This window comes from Cucurbita moschata, unplaced genomic scaffold (assembly GCF_002738365.1).
Source record: "Cucurbita moschata cultivar Rifu unplaced genomic scaffold, Cmos_1.0 Cmo_Scf00044, whole genome shotgun sequence".
NCBI classification, from domain to species: Eukaryota; Viridiplantae; Streptophyta; class Magnoliopsida; order Cucurbitales; family Cucurbitaceae; genus Cucurbita; species Cucurbita moschata.
The window spans coordinates 2,934,581-2,956,332 of NW_019268560.1; the positions used below are offsets into that span (position 1 = coordinate 2,934,581).

General features: G+C 34.9%; 5 protein-coding genes across 8 annotated transcripts; 2 read left to right on the forward strand and 3 right to left on the reverse strand.

Moving 5' to 3' along the window:
- Window positions 1-1,828: 1,828 nt before the first annotated feature.
- Window positions 1,829-5,123, forward strand: LOC111433966 (protein LOL2). The gene is made up of 4 exons (XM_023071237.1): window positions 1,829-2,082; window positions 2,812-2,922; window positions 3,797-3,906; window positions 4,743-5,123. The coding sequence occupies exons 1-4, from the start codon at window positions 1,980-1,982 to the stop codon at window positions 4,812-4,814; spliced, it is 396 nt and encodes a 131-aa protein (XP_022927005.1). The 5' UTR covers window positions 1,829-1,979; the 3' UTR covers window positions 4,815-5,123.
- Window positions 5,124-5,507: 384 nt separating this feature from the next.
- On the reverse strand, window positions 5,508-7,790 carry LOC111434306 (DNA ligase 1). Its single transcript, XM_023071730.1, has 8 exons — window positions 7,603-7,790; window positions 7,434-7,523; window positions 6,955-7,014; window positions 6,815-6,854; window positions 6,583-6,676; window positions 6,001-6,060; window positions 5,836-5,927; window positions 5,508-5,743 (listed from the first exon to the last, which is right to left on the reverse strand). The coding sequence occupies exons 1-8, from the start codon at window positions 7,728-7,730 to the stop codon at window positions 5,657-5,659; spliced, it is 651 nt and encodes a 216-aa protein (XP_022927498.1). The 5' UTR covers window positions 7,731-7,790; the 3' UTR covers window positions 5,508-5,656.
- A 3,647-nt stretch (window positions 7,791-11,437) lies between these two features.
- LOC111433961 (E3 ubiquitin-protein ligase RMA1H1-like) lies at window positions 11,438-13,761 on the forward strand. Of its 3 annotated transcripts, none has more exons than XM_023071229.1 (2): window positions 11,438-11,588; window positions 12,897-13,761. In XM_023071229.1, exon 2 carries the CDS (start codon window positions 12,940-12,942, stop codon window positions 13,651-13,653), a length of 714 nt encoding a protein of 237 aa, XP_022926997.1. In that variant the 5' UTR covers window positions 11,438-11,588; window positions 12,897-12,939; the 3' UTR covers window positions 13,654-13,761. The 3 variants fall into 3 exon arrangements, with proteins under 3 accessions (XP_022926997.1, XP_022926998.1, XP_022926999.1); XM_023071230.1 differs by lacking the exon at window positions 11,438-11,588 and adding an exon at window positions 11,595-12,797; XM_023071231.1 differs by lacking the exon at window positions 11,438-11,588 and adding an exon at window positions 11,595-12,702.
- A 2,875-nt stretch (window positions 13,762-16,636) lies between these two features.
- On the reverse strand, window positions 16,637-18,904 carry LOC111433967 (sphingolipid delta(4)-desaturase DES1-like). 2 transcript variants are annotated; one of them, XM_023071239.1, is made up of 3 exons: window positions 18,780-18,904; window positions 18,450-18,690; window positions 16,637-17,777 (listed from the first exon to the last, which is right to left on the reverse strand). In XM_023071239.1, exons 2-3 carry the CDS (start codon window positions 18,603-18,605, stop codon window positions 16,959-16,961), a joined length of 975 nt encoding a protein of 324 aa, XP_022927007.1. In that variant the 5' UTR covers window positions 18,606-18,690; window positions 18,780-18,904; the 3' UTR covers window positions 16,637-16,958. The 2 variants fall into 2 exon arrangements, with proteins under 2 accessions (XP_022927007.1, XP_022927006.1); XM_023071238.1 differs by having other exon boundaries at window positions 18,450-18,904.
- A 1,242-nt stretch (window positions 18,905-20,146) lies between these two features.
- On the reverse strand, window positions 20,147-21,657 carry LOC111434003 (CBS domain-containing protein CBSX5-like). The gene is made up of 2 exons (XM_023071296.1): window positions 21,219-21,657; window positions 20,147-21,080 (listed from the first exon to the last, which is right to left on the reverse strand). The coding sequence occupies exons 1-2, from the start codon at window positions 21,554-21,556 to the stop codon at window positions 20,219-20,221; spliced, it is 1,200 nt and encodes a 399-aa protein (XP_022927064.1). The 5' UTR covers window positions 21,557-21,657; the 3' UTR covers window positions 20,147-20,218.
- Window positions 21,658-21,752: the final 95 nt, after the last annotated feature.

Sequence of the window (21,752 nt, forward strand, 5' to 3'; positions counted from 1 at the left end):
TCGACTCTAAATTATTTATTTAAAATGAAAATTGTATATTATTTAAAGAAATGACAAAATTTATAATTCATAGGATACTTTTTTTTAAATATATATATCAATTATAATAATATTACTTTTAAAAATTACTTTTTCAGTGAAAAAGGAAATTCTGACAGGATGCCAAAAGGGCGAGGTGGAGGAACGTATATTCTGTTTCAAATACTTTCAAAAAGTATTCACTCGCACACGCGCTATCCGCACGCGTGGAAGTACTGCTGACTTGTGGGACCCACGTCTAGTCATTAAAACGACAATACGTTTTTTTTTTTTTTTTTTTTTGCTTCCATTTTTAAAAAGAATTTAAGCAAACGGTTATTTATTTATTTTTTGGCAATTTGATTGATAAGGTGTTACGAATTTAAGATGAAGGCTTTAGTTTCCGAAATGACACAAACGCGCGAAAAGGCAAGCGTTCGTAACACGTGCAATGGTCTCAATTTTGTTCGTTTATTACTGTTCACAAAATGAAGCCACCTTTTTTTTTATTATTATTATTTTATTATTCTCATCTCATATTCTTTATAAAGTCGAGTTGGCAGATTGATCGATCTATAACATCTTAATATCTAATCGAATCATCTCGATCTTATGCATCTAGCCATGTTTGACAAGCACATCCCTAGCCATACGCCTTTGCAATCTAATATTCTGATGGTAGATGAGAAAGATATCGAAAAAGTATTAAAAAATTTCTCTAACTCCCGTTTTCTAAAACAATCTCCTCAAACACAAAGAGTCATAGGCTTGAACATAGTTAGCTCATGTAGACATACGAATCTAAATTTGCTTGACTCACTTAATATTGGGAGTGAGTACCATAATTACAAGAGTCTGTTGCCAAACAAAGTGTGATTGTAACGGAATAACATTTTTTTTTCTTTTTTACCTCTACTTTATGATTTTCACAAATGTCCGAAAGTTATATTAATTAGAGATTGATTAATTGTTGTTTATCGTTAACGGTTGGATTTCATAGATAATGGAGAAAACCCTAATTTAATCCATTTGAAATCTTAGAGTTTGATGGACAAAATGATTGTTTATTGGACAACGAATCTGATGGGACCAACCAAATTATTTTAATTCATTGTTACGTTGGTTCACATCATGACCCAAAGTTTTAAATATATCAAAGAGAAAAATAATAATAATAATAATAAAGAAGTAAATCCAATTAATTATAAATTATAAGGAATATATATATATTTTATTATACATTCAAATTTCAAACCATTCAGCTCTATTTCTTAAGTCTCTCTTAAGTCTTGGTCGTCTATTAAATACTACTTTATAATTATAAATATTAAATATAAACTAAAATTATATGACATCCTATAAGTATTAAAATAATATTAATATTAATAATGATTTAGTGATTGATTTAATTTATTTTGTATTTAATTTAATGTGTGTGTTTTACCATAATAATTATATTTAATTAATCAATTATAAAGAACAAATCGATGTAAGCATAAACTAAATACGGTATTATTTAATATGTTATTGCATTATTTAACTAATTAATCAATGAAAATAAAAATAAATAAATATTATTACACTAAAAATTAATTAAAATATCGATAAATAAACAATTTAATGTAATTCCAAAACTGATGTACTTTTATTTATTTAATCTCACTAATAATTCACAACCAAGAAAAAACCAATCACATGGATGAGTGTTCCTTCATACCTGTGAAGTGATTTTATTTATTTATTTATTTATTTATTTATTTATTTATTATTATTATTATTATTATTATTATTATTATCATCCTCCCAAAACTCGCTCCCAAAAGTGGGCCGAGAAAGGAATTGAGAAGTTGGTGCGCCAATGGTTCGCATCAGCGCGGGACGCCCAACGCCGTAGTGGTACACAAACAGTACTCCCATGCCATAGAAGAGCATGATCAGTTCATAGCCGACTGATCGAGAGAATGGAAATCCATGAAATCGAGAAGGACGAAGATGACGGACCTCCTCCTGGATGGGAACCCATCACCCCACCGTTGCCGCAACCGCCGCCACAGCCACTTTCTTGTGAGTGCTTCCGAGTTTAATTTCAGATTTTGCGATGAGTATATTTCGTCTACAATTCAGTCCGGTATCCTTCTGATGCCTATTCGTTAGTCGGCCCGTCCTGAAATCGAAGGAATTATTTGTTTATATGGATTATAAGTTGTCGCCCCTCTCTCTCGAATGACTTTCTCCTACTCAAATTTAGTTCTCTTTGTTGCCTTTCAAAACTAATTGTGTTTGCGAATCTTCGTCTTGGTAATTTCATGTCTCTAGTTATTTCCCATCACTGGCTATTTATACATCTGATTGAGCTTCTGACGTGAGAGCGAGTCTCACGTTGGTTAATTTAGTGAAAGATCATGAGTTTATAAGTAAGGAATACTATCTCCATTGGTATGAGGTCTTTTGATGAAGCCCAAAGCAAAGCCATGAGAGATTATGCTCAAAGTAGACAATATCATACCATTGTGGAGAGTTGTGATTCCTATCACTTATAACGGTGAATAAGTTGTCCAAATATAGCACGAAAACTCCTTTTGGAATCAGTCCAATTCAATTCTTTGCAATGTGCTTTGTTAATCTATTGAAACAGTTGTAGTTCACCCCTAGTTTCAGTTCATGGAATCAACGTTAGCTCAACAAAAGCGCATAGAAATTAGAGCATTCTTGTTAGCATGTTTTATTGCAAGTCCCAAATATTGTCAATGTATGCATTTAAAAGCTTGTCAATGGAGACGTTTTGATCTGCAGCTGATATGGCCCAAATGGTTTGTGGTACCTGCCGTCGCCTGCTTAAGTATTTAAAGGGAGCTAGATATGTTCAGTGTTCTTGCTGTTCAACAGTCAACTATGTCCTAGAAGGTTCCTTCTCTTTTCCTTCAGTCTTTTTAGTTTTTACTATTATTTTCTTCCTTGAAAGTTGTCCTGTTCATATGCTGTTAGCTTTGTCCTAATCTTTAAGAAGAATCCCACCTATGTTGGTTTCGAAGTACCATTAGCACTTCCCGAACTTTATTCTCTTCAAATCTGTTTTCTTCCTACTGGGTCCTCTTTCATTAGAGGGTCAAGTTTTCGGCAGCATTTTTGAATATCTGTTTCTTGTAGTAGTGCTCGGTGGTGCCTGTATACCACATCTGAGCTATATGTAATATTTGAGGGAATTGGTTATAGTGATAAATGATTTGCATTATGTGATTGTGCCTGGGCCTCCAAGCATCTATCTTCTACGTAAAACCAAATGTTGTAGGATCTACGATATTTCTCAATTGGGTTATAGATGATTTATGTGAGATCCCACATCGGTTGGAGAGGAGAACGGAACATTCTTTATAAGGGTGTGGAAACCTCTCCCTAGCAGACGCGTTTTAAAAATCTTGAGGGGTAGCCCGAAAGAGAAAGCGCAAAGAGGACAATATCTGCTAGCGGTGAACTTGGACTGTTACACTGCTGATCAATTTTCTTTTCCTCGAATTGGGATCAGGGGATGTAACCAGAATGTATTGTAAAAAGTGAAATTCATGTTTAGAAGAAACATACTTAAGCAAAAATGATTTGCCAGTTCACGTCGTTCCTGAGCCCCAGATTTCGGAGGCAGTTCAAGTTGATCTAGTTTGTTGTTTTTTCATGATTCACTATTCAATATTAACTTAATAGATTCAGTCTTTCTAACGACTTTCTGTCAAAGTCTTATGATACCATTTTTCCTTATGTTAACGCCTGTACATTCTCTTTCTAGCGCACGAAGTTGGACAAGTGAAATGTGGTTCTTGTGCAGTGTTGCTTATGTACCCGTATGGAGCATCATCAGTTAGGTGTTCCTCGTGTACTTGTGTGACAGAAATTGGGGTATGTCAAGCCACTTTCTGACAAAGTTATTGCTTGGTATATGCTTACAGTCTTAATCTTTCTGGTTGTCTCATTTTTTCACTATGTTGAAGCATGATTTGCTGGAAACTAGATGTTTCTTTAATCATTGGGTGAGAAATTGATGCCCTTACTAAAATGAACACAGAGGCATAAAGCATGTATGTGGTGAAATTAATCCTTCGCATCAGTCCATGTGTTGGCAATTATATAACTGCTGTAATTTTCATTGCTAAGAAGCATGGAGCAGGAGTTATGTGAGATTCTACGTCGGTTGGAGAGAGAAATGAAACACTGTTTATAAAGGTGTGAAAATCTCTCTCTAATAGAAGCATTTTAAAATTGTGAGGCTGACGGCGATACGTAACGGGCCAAAGCAGACAACATCTGCTAACGGTGAGCTTGGACTATTACAAGTTATTCCTACCGTCTCTGGGATGGATGAAGTTATATTGCAATGTTGCAGTATGGATCAAAATATTTGCTTACCAAATTCATGCAGATTCACAGTAAGGGGCCAATTGGTCACTTTTTGAAAGTACAAAATCAAAATGGACATTTTAAAAGTACATGAACCAAATTGAACATTTTAAATATAGAACCGAATTGAACCAAAACTGACCAAAGTAGTATTTATATGTGTGTGGATATTTATTATGCTTTTGTTGCGAGTTCTTCATATTCTTTGGAAATAAGGGTGTTAGTTAGGGTAATTTGCACCGTTCCCTTGCTTTGATGTTCGATTACTTCATTAATTGTATGAATGAGAAATCATGCCCATAAATTTTAGCCTCTGACGGATTTAAGCGGCTGTGCAGGTGCATAACAGACGCCCACCGTGGTCTGTTCAGCAGGGACAAGCAGCCCCTCCTACAAACTCTGTGCAGTAGAGTCTGTTCATGTATACTTCTGCGTAGGAAAAGATGTGACATTTTGTGAAGTTTTCTTTTCCGTTGCAGCCTTAATCAGCACACAGAGAAGGAGATCAACGTTATCATCACAGGCACTTTTATTTCTTTATTGAAAGAAACCTAGGAACTGACCTTCCCAACTTCTAACGTATTTTTATCTCAAGTTTGCCTTGTGACTTGACTTCCTGCTTATATTCATTTTCTATGCTGCAACCTTTGAGATGTTCTTCATTGTAAATGATTATCTTACTAAGTTGAAGCAGCATTGAGGACTAAATTTTTTCTAAATTCTACAATTTTGGATTTTCCTTAGCCGCAGGGTTTGGTTTTAATGATCGTTAAGTCAGGGACAAGTGTACTTGACTCGATCAGTGATTTGTTTGGCACATAACTGAAATAAATTTGCTTGGTAGATGCAAGGTAGGACAATAGTGAACTGTTTTGAATCATTTATGAAAGTCAAATACAACTTCTCATAGTACATCAATATTTTTTAAACAAAAGAGTAACATTTTTTATATATAAAATTTAACCAGGTTGAAAATGAAAAGAACTTTAGCATTCATTTGAGATCAGCTGAATTAAAGAGGCATAGCGGCTATAGCCGGAAGGCCAACAATTAAAGTTAAGAAACTGGCTTTTATGGCTCAATTTAGTCTTTCAATTTACAATCTGGACTGTTAAGAGAAGTACCTAACCTCAAAAGATATATGCCTGTACGAGAATGTATACTAGATAATTGCATCAAATTGTTTGACTGATTTAAGAGTACTAAAGAGAATTATTGAACGTTTTCATTAGAGCTCAACCCGTTCATACCTTCAATCATCAGCTTGGAAGTCCTCATCTGAACCAGTTTCTAGAAATGAACCAAGAGTCTTCCGCAAAAGGCTGAAAGTCCTATCATCCTGTGTTCCAGACCCAAGTGTTAATTAAGGTGCCCATTAGCATAGAAAGGGGAAGGCGTTAATGCTAATTTTATGAATTACAGGTCGTATACCTGCTTTTTCCTTTTCAAAGACTCCTCCAATTGAGCAATCTTTTCAGCACAAGCTTTCTCTTGTTCAGATATCAGGCTCCTTTCTCTCTTTCCTGTCACAAATACGAAGGGAAATAGATAATAATAAAGCGTTTGGTGCTGATTGATGCATAACTTCTTGCTTACTCAGTTGTTCATATTTTGCGAATAGCCTTTCTTTCTCCTCTTCAAATTTGGAAATGGTATCTGCCAAAGCCAAGCAGCATCCGAAATTGAAAACATAAACAGAAAAAGTGTGTGAGTGGGTTTTCCTAGAGCTAGAATGGTTTAAGATTATAGGCACAGTGTCAATATACCAGAATATTTGCCAGATTGATAGTACTTAACTAAAATAAACCTGTTATTTTCAACCAAAAAGTGAGGTTCTTCAATACCGATACACATGAGAAATATTTGCGGAAAGGATTCCAAAAAGGCAAACAGTATTGATGGAACACATCGTTGTTGAGGACCTAACTCCATGGTCAATGCTTCAATTGCCACTGATCAGCACGATGATGTCTCTCAGATACCGAGGATTCTTACAAAGGCATTGTACCAGTTGATATTTGATAATGGAAAATTATACAGCATGATAGAGATTTGTTCGTGCATTATAAAGGCATCGCACCAGTTGATATTTGATAAATAAAATGACAATTAGTCTAAACAGAATTAGGGAGCAAATAATGCGTAACTTTTCACCATAATACTCGAAGTGGATATTACCTTTCATGGCCTGGAGATGTGTAGCTTTCTCTTTTGTGAATTTCTCGTAAAGTGCTTGGAATTTGGCAGTTTCGTCCTTCAAACAGTTTTCACACTGCAACGAAGCCATATTGATTTTAACGCAACATCTGAAAGATTCATTAATACAATGAAACTAGAAGAAGAAAAAATTATGCAATGACTTCAAATTTGCTCTTGAATGGTCTCTATTTCGAATCCTGTTCCCACCGACCTCTTTTGAGCTTTTCGATAGTGCTTTCGCAAAACTTTGCCTGAAATTGGTTGGAAGAAATAAATTACTTTCATTCGCTTACAACTACTTCAACAAAAAATCTAAGCGAGCAACATCGTGAACTCGTTTCTGAAACCTACCTGTCCTTCTCAAATTTAGATTTCACCTCCTCAATCATTGTTCTTATCTCAGTCGACACACTGTCAATAAAATGCAATTAACATTCAAACATCTTATTAGTGCAGGACAAGAAAAAGAGTATTAGCTCAGAAAATGAATGAACTCCTCTGTCATTAAAAAGCGGCATGGATGGAAGTTGGAAAACGATCAAATGTTCGAATAGAAACGGTGAGTCGGTTGAAGTCCGATCCAGTAAGCTAAGTTTGATCAGGCTATCATTTCAATTTTATAATAAATCAAATCAAGCAAATCATAAAATCAAATTACCAGTGAGGTCAGTTCAAATCTACCAGAAGAAGGAAAATGAAGGTGCAAACGAGCAGCCGTATATAGAAATTCGAGAATCGAAAATAAGCACACAACAACACACAATTTCAGTCGCTCCATTCACTTAACTAATCACCAATAAGTTCCAAACGAACAAAACCACTCAAATTACCTTGAGATAGTCTCTTCATTCTTCTTCTGATCGTCCTTCTGAGCTCTCTCTTTGATCTGATTCAGCGCAGACACTATCCCTTTGAGATCGCTGCATACCGTAAACATCACTATCAAGGTTCTCCAGAATAACACTCGAAAATGGAACAGAAATGGAAAATAGTACGTACTCAGAAAGATCGAGATCGAGGTCGATATCTTCGTTGGTCCGCTTCCTTTTATCGGAGCTTGTGAGATCGGAGTCAGAGACTCGCTTCCTGGTTCTTGTTTTCGCAATAGGTATTTTCATGTTCCCCATCTGGATCGAAGTTGAAGAAAACCTTAGAATGGAAGATCGAGAACCGAACTATTTCGAAGCGTTTGAAATTTTGAATTACCGATACTTATAAATATCCTGCCGAAGCGCGATTGCATTTGGCGCGCTGGTACCGGTTCCCTTGGCTGTCAATTCAAATTTTTTAAAGGACCAATCATCCATGTCCACGTCAATACTTACAATGAATAATATATATATATATACACACACAACCATATAACTACAAACATGCTAAGATCCTTCATGATTTCCACTTTGAGTTTATAAACAAATATTTCAATAAAGGATAAAAAAGACTATTTATATTTATTTATAAATTTTAATATTTTTTAGAGTCCTAAATTGTAATTAAAATACTTCGTTATATTTTTAAAATTTTAAAATTTTTAAAATAATTTGGGCGAAAATTTTATTTTAAATTAATTAAAAGACTTAATTATATGATAATTTAGTATAATCTTTTATTTGGTTTGTTTTGTATAAACACTTTTTTTTTTTGTGGGTGTAGATATTTTCTTATTTTGGTTATAAATTATGTAATAAATTTTATGGCCCCGGAGGAAGAAAATTATTAAGAGCAAACCATTAATATGCCTTACGTTTGGGAGCGCGTCAATAATTTTTTTTCACTTTAGGAATGTTAAATATTTAAAATGAGTGTTAATCGTATTTTATACGAATTCTTTTTTTTTTATATTATGGTTTTATGTGGCCATGACAAACTCAACCATCACGTCTACTCTTTGTCCTAAGGAGGAGGAACTCTAAACAATAACAAGTAAGACGTGGAAAATGTTTTCTTGAAAAATGTTTATTATAATGTTTATATATAATCAATCTAAAAATTGGAAATTCAAATCTTCACTTTCTTAAAATAAATAAATAATGATACAGATTCAATACAAAAATGGGCGACATGAACTTCTTAAAAATAATATTATTTCTAATAAAACTAAAATATATTTTTGTCAACATTATTGAGTTTATTTATAATTTTACTCTTTTAATAATTGTATTCTATTTTAATAGAGGTTGAAATTGTGATAGTAATAAAGTGTACATTTAAACCTCCCACTTGAAAAGATATTAATAATCTGATAAAAAAAAATTTGTGATAATAATAGAGTGTAAATTTTATTTTTTCACTATTTTCTAATTGTCATTTTTTTAAGAATTTTTTATCTAAAATTCTCAAATTAGATTTTAAAAAATTTGAATATTTAATTTTTTTTATTGGAACTTAGTGTTACAAATATATAATTTAATATCTGGAAAAAAAAATTGAATAAAAGAAATATGTACCATCGTAGTACTATTCTCAAGTTCTTTTTTTTTTTAAGGGGAAAACATTTTTTCTTTTTTTAGCTCATGCCCGTTTAATATGATTTCAATTTTTTTTTAATTTCTAAAAATTATGTTGGTTTTCTGTCCATTTTTTCCTATTATAATTTTTATTTTATTTTACAAAAAAAAACATTAGAATTCTAAATCAAATTTTAAATATTAAAACATATTTTTAAAAAATATTTTTTTAATAATTTTTAAATTTTGATTAATTCTAATTCTTTTTAAAATATAGGTAATACGTGTGAGCTCGAGCTATAACAAATTTTTGTTTTCTATGTTCATGCAAGTTAGGTTTATAAACTTATTTAATTATGCTACTTACATCTGAACACCCGTTAGGATAATTGTTTTCTTTCTTTTTAAATTCTCAAAATCTCCTAACTAAGCACTATACACACATGGTTATGCCCTTTTTGTTGGTCAAGTGGTCTAATAAATTCGAACTTTTTCAATTGGTTCACGTGGTCCAGCTAAACCCGAACCTTTTCAAATTAAAAAAAAAAAATTTGTTTGAGAATTCACAATTACTCGTTTCTTCTGAGCAATTTAACACAATAAAATTGTCGTCATTAACCCATTTGCCACATGAATCCACAATGTTATATATGTTTGGGTCGTTTCTGCGAAATTTCACATCGGTTTGAGCGGAGAACAAAATATTCTTTTAAATGTATGAAAACCTCTTCCTAACAGAGGCATTTTAAAAATTTTGAGAGGAAGCCTGAAAAGAAATACCCAAAGAGGACAATATCGGCTAGCAGTGGGCTTGGACCGTTATAAATGGTATCAAAGCCAGACATTAGGCTATGTGGCAGCAAGGAGACTGAGCCTTGAACGGGTGGGCATGAGGCGGTGTGCCAGCAAGGACGCTGCTCCAGAAGAGGGATGGATTGCGGGGTCCCAAATCGATTGGAGAAGGAAACAAGTGTTAGCAAGAACGTTGGGCCCTGAAGTGAGTGAATTGTGAGAACCCACATCAGTTGGGGAGGAGAGCGAAACATTATTTTAAGAGTGTGGGAACCTCTCCGTAGCAGACGCGTTTTAAAAATCTTGAGGAGAGACTCGAAAAGAAAAGCCCAAAGAGGACAATATCTACTAACGATGAGGTTCAGCTGTTATAGTTTCCCACCTTTATCACCCGTCGACTATTCTTGCACCCAAAATTTTTATTTTTATTTTTTTAAAATTGAATGTTACATATAATTTGGTGATAAATATTCATATCACTAATTAGACGAGCTGGGCTGAAATACATGTACGAAAATTATAGACATCTATATCAGTACGTGTAAGGCTGAGATAAGTGGACAAGTTTGTTCATCTATGTACGTATGGGTGTAAATTGAATATAGCCAATTTGGTAAAAATATTACTAAAATTAATTAAATGGTTAATAGTTTGGACTTAACATATAAAGAAGGTTAGGATTACCAATTTACTAATTCTTACTTAAATGTTGGATTAAAATGAAATCCAATTAAGATTACTTAATTAAATCAAGATTTGAACGTAAAATATAATAAAAGTAATTTCACTTCGAATCAAAACATTTCATCATTTAGAAATCATCAAAAGCAACTTGACTATATTTATCAAAAAATAATCTAAATTTTGTATATAATTAAATAAATATTTAACTTTTAAGGTTAAATAATTTTATTTACTTGGGAATTTTTTATTTAATTTTTTAAAAAATCCTCCAATTTTATGCTTTATTTGATTTTTTTTTTTTTAAAAGATTGGGAAGCTTAATAAATACGTTTTTATTAAAATTAAATAATAGACGACTAATTTTTATTTTTATAGAGATTTGAAGGTAGGACGGAAAGGAGAAATTGGATAACTATTACTATCATAATTTGAATTTTAAAATAATAATATAAATTATAAGTTTCTTTATTATTTATTTATTTAATTTTTTAAAATTACGAATATATCTAACATAAAATAGAATGTTATAGATAACGCTTTCATCCTTTATATTATTACCGTAGTTGCTGGCACAGAGTTAACAGATGCTTATTTTTATAGGAATCGTCATTACTTCTTCTCTAATAAAAGAAGTTCAAGACATGTAGGTTTTCTACCCACGTAGTATTGTCGCCTATTGTGAAAATTTATGGCGGTGTCATTAGACATAAATTTTAATTTTATATTTAAGAGTAAATTAATTTGAGAATTAAATGGATGAAAATTTAAAGAGTAAGTTATAATTTAACCGAGAAAAATAACCATAGTTAAGTTGGTGCTAAAACTACACGTGAAAAATACTCTGGCTGACGTCACGCAAGTCCCACCAGAACGAAATTGGAAAATTATTGAATTTCGTCTATAAATTGATGCCGTCTACGCCCGCCCGAAGAGCACTGGTTTCCCTCTTTCTCCCCTCTGTCGTTTTCGGTATACAGGATACCAATTTCTCGAAGCTTTTCAAGTTCAGAGATCCCGCGCTGTGATTCTTCTTCTTCTTCTTCTTCTTCGCTACGCCTCTCGGTAACAGATGAACCTCTTCTTTTTTTCTCTTTTTATTATCTTTTTGCTCTATCACACTTGTTCTTTGACGTTTACAACTGTGATTGATGTGTACGAATATGACTGGAAGCAAATTTAAATCTGCTGTGTTTCTTTGCAAGATGCTCCATATCTCTGCTTCTGAGTCATGAGTGTTTTGGGATTAAAATCAGAGGCCATTCTTTTTCTGTTTGTTCTGTTCAGTAATATATTGTCGTCGTTCATCTGCATAGGGCTTAGGAATACGTCCTATTCCTGAATTTGTCTTGGCGGTGTTCTTTGTTGTATTTGCCAGTCGCCATTTAGTGTTAGAGAAGATGATCTTCGGATTTGTTTTCAGTCGATCAATCCGTGAGTATTAGCACTCTGATTATAGATAGAGATCGCGCTCTCGTTCACATGTATGAAATTAGAACTCTGTTTTTTATTTTTTTATTTTTCTTTTACTGTTTTAGTCTTTTCAGAAATCCGTTTCTCTAACTTTGAAGATCTCAGATTGATATTAGGAACAATTCTTGAATTCTAGGTGTCTGCATTGATATGTTTAGAGGAAGATCATCCTTTTTTAATTCAAATAATGACCTTTCGATTTTATCATTGTCATTAATAGAAATTTGACATTTATCTCATTTCAAAAAGAAAAAACTCACACATTTTTCTTATTCATGGAATTAATAAACTTCGTCCAAAATGGTTTTCTGAAGTCAATGGGTTGGTATCGAACTTTCAGATAAATTCAAGTTTTTATTAAATATTTGACAGAAGAAAAAAAAAATTTGCACCGACTTTTAGGAATGAAATTGTGAATTTAAAAAGGGAAGAGATCAAATTATTACAAGTATAAAGTTGAAGACATTCTGCAGATATTAGCTTATAAATAAATCCTAACCAAATTAATTCTAATTAGTCAATAATGGCTTGAAGACAGAAACTTTTGATCTCATTAACATCTGAACAAGATTCGTGTGGTTCTGGCCTGGCCATCTGATCACATTTGTCAGCATGGTTGGGCCATGACAAAGGCAAGACTGAAGGCCGTAGGATAGAACAGTTCCTTACACTATGAGTTATGACCCGTGTCAATCCCATCATCAAGGTATAAGAAAATTTAGCTACACAATTTTCTTATCTATGACCTTCCCGTTGGGGATTAAGACATGTTTTTCTTATTTATTTAACATTTTGCCAGTGGTTAGCTTCTCTTTGAGGCCATTTATGTTTTCTTTTGTTTGTTCTTGCGTCAACATTATGTTTTCTTGATTCTTTTTCTTTATATGACGTCTGTTGCAGATCAAATCCTGGTGTGAAACAAATTTGTGAAAGCCTTCTATATATGGCCTTTGAGCATTACTTTTCCCGTAGATGGAGGAGGTGTGTTCCAGCTTCTTCAATGGAAAATTCTGAGAAGTTTAAGGCTTGCTTTGACTGCAACATTTGTTTAGAGTTTGCATCTGAGCCTATAGTTACTCTGTGTGGCCACCTCTATTGCTGGCCTTGCATTTACAAATGGCTTCACATCCAGAGCGCCTCCCTCCTCCCCGACGAGCCTCCGCAGTGCCCAGTTTGCAAGGCTGATATCTCCCACACGACAATGGTCCCTCTCTACGGCCGTGATCAATCTGCTAAAGAGGCTGAGGTTGATCCCAGAGGGCTGCTCATACCTCCAAGACCGTCAGCTTTCGGCAACAAGGTTCTGGCATCTATCGGGTCTAATAATGCTTCTGGTGAGCAGCTTGTTTATGGAGACCTATATCAAAATCAAAACGACAATTTTGATATGTATGACAGTTATGAAGAGGACTCCAGCAGCTCATTGTTTAACATGGAAGACAACCCGGTCGGTAGTTTTGGCCATCCTACAGCCAGGATGTTTGGAGAGACGGTGTATGGTAGGTTGTTTGGGAGTTCAGAGAACTTGTATGCACACCCAAATTCTTATGCTCTTACTGGGAGTGGCAGTCCCCAGTTGAGAATGCAGGAGAAGTCGCTTAACAGGATATCAATTTTTCTCTTCTGTTGCTTCGTTTTGTGCCTTGCTATATTCTAATTATAGTTGTGGGCTTCTGTAATTTTTCGTTTGTAACCATTTTTGTAAAGGTACTGATAGAGATATTTTTTCTTTCCCATTAACAAAAGTAAGATGTTAAATTATGCACATTCCGTCAACACACCATGAGCGAAAAGAGAGTTAGCTCCAGCCCTCAACAAATTAACAACTTTCCTCGAAGTGATTCAGTCATAATCCACCCCCTCTTTTTTGGCACACCACCAAGTGTCCACCCGCTTTCAATGTTCAGCCTTTTTACTGGCACATTATGTAATGTCTAGCTCTGATATCATTTGTAATAGTCTAAATTTACTGTTAGATATTGTTCTTCTTGAGCTTTGCCCTTTTTAGATTTCATCTTAAAGTTTTTAAAACGCGTATGTTAGAAGAGCTAGTAAGAAGTTTCCATATTAAAAAAAAAAAATTTCATTCCCTCCTCAAGCAATGGTTAGGTCTTTATCGCACACTTTTCAAGGGCACAGCAGTTCAGAAATATAATCACCTTCCAGTGCGCTTGTTATTATTGGAAGTTAAACATTTTCCAGTAGAGCCAACAAGTTAGATAGAAAAAGAGACCGAGAGGATAAGCATTAAGCAAGTTGCATGAAGGTGAACGCGGCAGCACAAACACGGCTTTGACAGAACAACAAGACAACTATCAATGACAAAAAAAGAAGAAAAAAAGAAGAAAGCTATCTGACATGAATTTTAGCTCAGCTCAATTATCACTTATAATCTAGGAGGTAACAGATAATAAGATCATTGGTTAGTCCCCTAGTGGCTTAACTGACTGAGAAATCAAACCTCATAACATGTTTGAATCTGACGAGCTTTTGAATTTCGTCTCGCCTTCCAGCATCCACTGATCCTGAATTTATTCCCCTCGAACAAAGCACGCATCTCTTTAATTGAGGCTCAACTCCTTTTTCTTTTGGAGTCCCTTGTTCGACATTTGAGGATTTACCAATCTATTGGAACGACTAAATTTAGAACATGGCTCTGATATCATATTAGATGAACACGACTGACTCTCCACAATGGTATGATATTGTCCACTTTGAGTATAAGTTCTCATGGTTTTGCTTTAAACTTCCTAAAAGACTTTACATGGAGATAGTATTATTTGGTTATAAACCATCATTATTCCCTAAATGATCAGATGTGAGACTTTTATCCTCCAATACATATAAATGTAAAATAATAATAATAAAAAAATATCAGACATAAAATCCACCAAATAAACTTACAATTTATTTAAAAAAAAAATAGGCCAAATATCTACAACTTGCAACCACGTTTCAAATTTTAAAAAATAACAAAATTTGGAGTCCAATCTTAGGTAAAAAAAAATAAAAAGTGCATGAATACATATAAATGGATAATTTGATATATTAATTATATAATTTAATATATCAATTATATAACATATACTTTGTATTTTGTATATTAATCATATTTCAGTTAGAAATATAAAATATATTGATACACCAGTGAAAATAAAAAATAGAATGATAAAAAAAAAAATCAGGTTTAATTATATGTATTACTGTACATATGTAATATAAAAGTTTTATATAATTATTATTTTATAATATTATATGATTAATATATTATATGGTACTTATTTTAATTTAAAAAAATAAATTGAATTTATAACAAGAATTCTATATTTATTAAAGATTTTTTTAAAAAAAAAATTTAAATTTTTTTTTAATATACATGTACATTCTAAAATTTAACCCAATTCTGAGGTTTGTAATTCTGTTGTCCTTTTGGGCTAAACACCAATCGAAGGCCCATATTCGTAATTTCAACGAGCCCATCAGCCCAATAACAAAACCTTCGTAAAACCTTGATGACCTTGGTTTCCCGCTTTACCGTTCTTTTACTGTTCTTCTTCTTCTTTCGGAAGCGAGCTCTCTGCGGACCTCATCTATGGATCAGAAGCTCTTCTCCAAAGCCTTAACACGCTACGCTATAGCTGGCCGATCTTACCACACTAATCGGTTGAAAACGGCGACTCTTTATGTGAAAATTAGTCCATTGGGCGATCCAAGCATTAGCGTGGAGCCGGAGCTCGACGGCTGGATTCAGCAGGGCAAGAAGGTACGAGTCGCTGCGCTTCAGAGATTCATTCATGACCTTCGCAAGCGCAAGCGTTTTACTCATGCTCTTGAGGTTTGGATTCTTCGTTCTTGAAATGTGCTTTGTTTTCGTTTGATTACGTAGATGTGGAGGAAGAAAAGAACTGTACAAAATTACGCATCGTGTGAGAACTACGTGTCTTGTAGACGAGCCTCACTTACGAAATGTATGTGGCCTAGTTGCTAACTTCAAATCACGGAATTACGGAGAATGACGTTTTTGTCAAATTATCAATAGATTTAGCTTGGAGAAATGTTAGGCACGCGGGTTTTCCATGCTAAGAAATCAGAAGCTCCTTCCTACATTCTTTCATTAAGTGAATGTGTTTGAGTAACTTCATTAATTCACGGAGTATGAACTACAGAGATTGAATTATGTCTTTTCTTGCCTAATATAATCTGGAGTATGATTTCACTTACTAGGAAATTCTCTGTGGATAATGGCTAAATGGCTAGAACATTATATGAGCTAGAAGTATGTGAATTTGAATTTTTGGCACTTGGAAAGAAAGAACTGAAGCTAAGAGCATTGGCTGATTTTTTTTCTCACTATATCTTATAATTGATGTTGTCCATTAGCCAAATCTTGTTTGGTTTTCAATAATGCAAAAGCATGTTTATGAAATTCTTCGCAGGAAAGGAGTAAAAGTAGCTGTTGTCACTTCCAAGTTTGGTGCTTTTGCTTGATCTTAGATTTTAGTTTGATGGGTTGATGAAGTGTTGGTGAGTTGAGTACATGGTGCATGCAGGGATGATTTTGTGTTTCGTGAATAGGAAAAAAGGGATAAAATGGTTAATGAATGAAGATTAGGTAAGATAGTGAATTTAGACATTAAAAGTGAGTATAGAAGGCACATTAAGATGAAAATATGGAGGCACAGCCCTGAAAGTATAGGTACAATAGTTGTAAGCAAACCAATTACCAAGCCTATGAGGATCCAGGTTCGCCAATGTTCGGCTCCTTTTACAATCAGTTCCTCAAAAAGCTCTGAAAATGGATTACAGTACAGTCAACATACATGCCTGGCTATTATACAATCTAAGTAGAACAAATAAACTCTCCACGAACGTAGGCAAAACACAATGGCAAAACCAGCTCAAGAGAGAAAGATGGAAAAAGAATGAAACAAAAGAATATAAAGGGGGAGAGAAAAGGATGGACTACTCGGGTTTCTTTGACAGTCTCTTCATCCTACTGAATGGCCCCACTGACCTGTCCATAATGTACATGTATATCACCTGGCTCCATGATTTATACGAATCTAATTCATTGTAGTATTCAGGTGCAATCTCCTTCACCTTGTAAAGCTTGTTTCCTGGGATCCTGGGGAAGTCATGGTGCTCATTATGGTAACCCACACTCCATGTAAGAAGATTAAGAGGACCGTAGTAAGAATACGTCTCTTGTTTGGGATTGAAGACGTAATGTTCGGAAATGAAGTGACCAGCCATCGGATGCATCCCGCCACCGACAAAGGTGGAGAGAATCAGGTAAGCAAAAGACTTCCAGCTCCAAAAGTAAACCATGGCAACATCAAGAGTTATCTGAATAAAGAAGTTGATGAACTCCCACCGGCCTGGGGGCTTTGGTTTTAGAAACAATGGCCGGAGAGCATAGAAGAAGAGTTGGAGGACAACCCATATAGCTTTTGAGATGACATTAGTCACCAGACGAGCTTCAGTCTGGCTTGGAACGTCCATATCCATGCCATCCACTCCCTGGAAGCGATGGTGCTCTAGGTGATACTTCTGAAATGTGATAGACATGGGCACTCCAATGGGGAGATTAGCAAAAATCCCGAGCCACCTGTTGTGATCAGGTGTTGAGAAGGCGAGGTTGTGGCTGAGCTCGTGAATAGCTAAGAACAGATTGTGGTTCAGAAAAGAGCCAAAGAAGTAGGCTATTGCCAATATCTTTAACCACTCTGCATTGTGAAGGGTCGTGGCAGTCCATAACTGAAGCAGAACAACCACAGAAATCTGCAAGATTGCAAGAATGAGAAGAACAAATGGATTACTTTATATTACAAGAACAAATTATAGATTGGTTTTTCAAACTCCAATAGCTAATTTCTAAGACTACAAGGTCACTTGTGAATGTGTAAAATGGTTGTTCACATTCTTCGCAACTCCACTTTCTTCATCAGATGAATCCAAATTAAGATTCGGTGAGCAAACAACACAGGAAAGTTCAAAATAATGATTGTTTAGGTCTAAATCAATTTTAGACCTAAACAATCCTGAATCAAAGTTTTCAGACAAATGTTCAAGGAAGGATAAAACAAACAAGCGATGGATGGAAAAAAAAGGGGGGAAAGATAGAACACAGGAATCTAGCATAAAAACTGAACCAGAGCAATAAGAACGACAAAATTTCAGAATCTCAGAATGTGGATTTTCGATCAATACAACTGGTTGGGAATAGGAAATAAAAAACAATGTCCAATGCAGCAATGTGGCAGAGGTAGCGTTCAAAATCAAACAGAACAACAAACAAACACCGATCAGATTCAGCCATTGACATGTGGTGCGACCAGCAATACCTCAATTCAGATCTACACACGAAATCAAAACATCCTAACAAGAAAATGACAACGACTCTCCACATTCTCAGAACCAACAACAGTAAAATCATAGAGAAACAAATGAAACCTTGAAGAAAGCCCACGGGTCAGGACCGAAGAGCTCCCGAATCTGAGGGTACTGCGAGAGAATTTGGCGTCTCCTTGAAGCGTGAGGCTCGTCGGTGTATGACCAGAAGAAGTCAGTGGCCATTACACCCTCATCTCTCTCTTCACCTCCTCGCATTGCCTCTGCTTGCGGCTGACCTTCGCTCCCGGAATATGCCTCGGCGGATTCTGTCTCTCCTGGCGGCTCCTGGCGCTGAAATTGGCTGTGGATTAAGGAGGAGAATGAAACGGTTACTTATACAGGAAACTGGTTGCAGAGGAATGGCCTGGAATTGAATTGAAGAAGACCGACCATAATGAACATGGAAATGGAGGAGACTGCTATATTTAGAGAATGGCGTTTCGTTCGAGTGGACTCCGATTTATTCCGGCTGTACCCATCTTCCTATGCCTCCCACCTTGCCACTGTGGACAATGGATTCCTCTAAACCCTATTCTTTTAAACTTTAAATAATATTTTTTTAAAATTTAATTTATTAGATACAAAATTAAAAATTAATTTTATTAAAATCGGCGCGTTTTAATCAATAGATTTAAGGTCAAATTAATAAAAAAAGATTATCTTTTAAAAGTTTTAAAATATTTTTAAATTTAAAAAATTTAAAAAAATTAATTAATTTTAGATGAAATAAAATCATCCGTTAAAATTTTTCTAATTTCCTATTAAAAATTTAAAGATGTTATTGAAAGATATTTTTGAGTAATTAACTTTTACCAACTTACCATTAATTAAAACATTGTTCTCTTTCCAATTTTTGTGACAGGGACAATATGGGTATGTTCGACAAATCATTGTCATAGCTTTAGCCAGTCTGGCCACGTGGCTCCCACTTCCAGATGGAAAACACCTCATTTTTTTTCAAATAATTTTGCAAACGGCTGAATTTATTTTCTAAAAAATTGGGTAATATGTGCCCTCCCTTTTTTTTCCTTTTCTTTTCTCCCTTATAATACTTTTAATATTTTTTAATATTAGTGATGTTTTAATTTGGAAACTGAATAATATTAGTCAGTTGAAATCAAATAAAATAGTTATAAATTAAGTAGACACGTCTTGTCTGAATGCACCATAAAAGTTTCGGTATATACATATTGGATTAAAAATATTTTGGACTTGAAATCTTTGGTTCATTCGATTAGTAATTCAAGCAACTTAAATTGAGTTCATAACTCAAGTCAGTCTGAAATTTTCGAACTATTTTTTATAATTATTTTAAAAATGATGTGAATTTGAGCTATGTTTTATAATTATTTTAAAAATGATATTTATTCACAGTACATAAATTTAAATATTAAACATTTAGCTCACATCGTTATAAATATTAAATATTAAATATTTTTAATATTTTAAGAAGTACGGTAGGATTAGAGGGCAAACACTATTTTCGAATTGAAATTTTTATTTTAAAATAATTCTAACCCAATAAAAAAAATCTAATCCAATTGGTTTAAATTGGGAATTCTTCCTGTTATAAACATATTGCTAGATCTTTGTTCGTTCAATCTCAAAAGATCAGATATATATATATATATATATATATTCAAAATATCTTTTATGTTTACTGCTTTTATTGGTAAAGTTGTTCTGTTCAGTTGGGTTTATGGCGAATCAGTTTCAGATTTTTCCATTGATTTAGTTTCGAATTTGGTTTAACGATGTTCGTGTTCAATCCATATTGAGTTCCAGATCAAGATATACTCCATCAGCTTTGAAATTTAGTGAATGTTTTCTTAAAAACACTTTAATCTATCCCGAAAAACGGCCAACATAGAAGCGAAGGTAACAGTTCCGGCGAGAGTTCCGTCCTCTTGAATCACCCACACATAGCAGACTCGGTGAGATAAAGCTTGAATCATCACTGCAACCAAAGAGTTCCATGGATAACAAACAATCGCCTCCGATCTCCTCACTACTCTCGCTGAATATCCACCAATCTTTCCACTTCTCCCCGAACAAGAACCAGAACCAGAGCCAGATCCAAACTCATCATCTGAAGAAGAGCAAATTGAAGACGATGATGATGAGACTGTTGATGATTCTTCCTCCACCCACTCCAGAACCGCATCTAAGTTTTTCTCTTCCAATCTTTCCTTCACTAATTGCACTAAATCCTCCGGGGGGCCGCCACAGTCTATATACGCCATGAGTTCACCGGCTGTGAGCGTTGCAATAGCCGCCACCACCGTCTCGTCTGTGAAATTGAGCGTGAAGGGCGAAATTTCGCCGATCAATTTCTCGTCGAAGTCAACAATGGCGACAGAGGATTGGTGAATCAGCGCCTGCGAGATTAGGGGGAGAATAGACAAAGCAGACTCATCGTAGTTTACGGCGAGAATGTTGTTGGTATCAATTATGTCGATGGAATTGATAGGAGACGCGGCGGTAGAGCTGAAAATTCCGATTGAGTTGAGGAGGTAGCGGATTATATCCTCCGCGCCGAGCCAGCAATATTCTCGATCGTTATGGAGAGCGGAGATGGAATTCGACGATGCTTTCATCAGGAAGTACTTTTTCCTCTTGCTTGTGCTCATTTTGATTGGGATAACAAGCTTATGAACTCCATCGAGTATCAGATCGATCGCCTCCAGCAAACTGAAAATTGCAATAGAACAAACGTTAACAATCCATCACAGAGCAAAACCTAACTTCACAATTTAGCGAACAATCGATTACCATTATCAAAATCTAAATCAAATCAAGAATTTCAACTATTTCAATATTCAATCAAACCTGGCATGAGGCTCCAAATGCCTAACGAGTCCAAGTCCATCAGGAATCAAAACAGAGATCGAAGATCGAAGCGCAATCGCCGGTTGCAACAAATTCTCTTGTCTGCAGAGAAAACAGAGTATATCCACCATGCATACTTTACCAACGCATCGACAATGCAATTCCAAGTCGTCCTTAGAGGAGTGATCGCCACAGCTCCAGACGCTGATGTAGCCTTCGTCAATCCTCGTCACGATCGATAACGCGTCGGCGACGGTGCTGGAGATGGATATGGATCGAAGCGCGGGCTTTCCAAGACATAGGTCAGATACCTCGCAGGCCAACAAGCTCGCTGCCATGCACGAGCAATGGAGATAAATCAATGAAGGTACAGAAATGGCGGTTCCAAGAGAGAGAGAGAGAGAGAGAGAGATAAAATCGGGTCGGGTCGACGGGCGGATTTCCAATAATAAAAGACTTCGAGGGAATTATTTCAAATTTATAGGGCAAGATTTGTTGGCTATCCAAGGGGTGGCGCACGCGCTTTTCAATTCA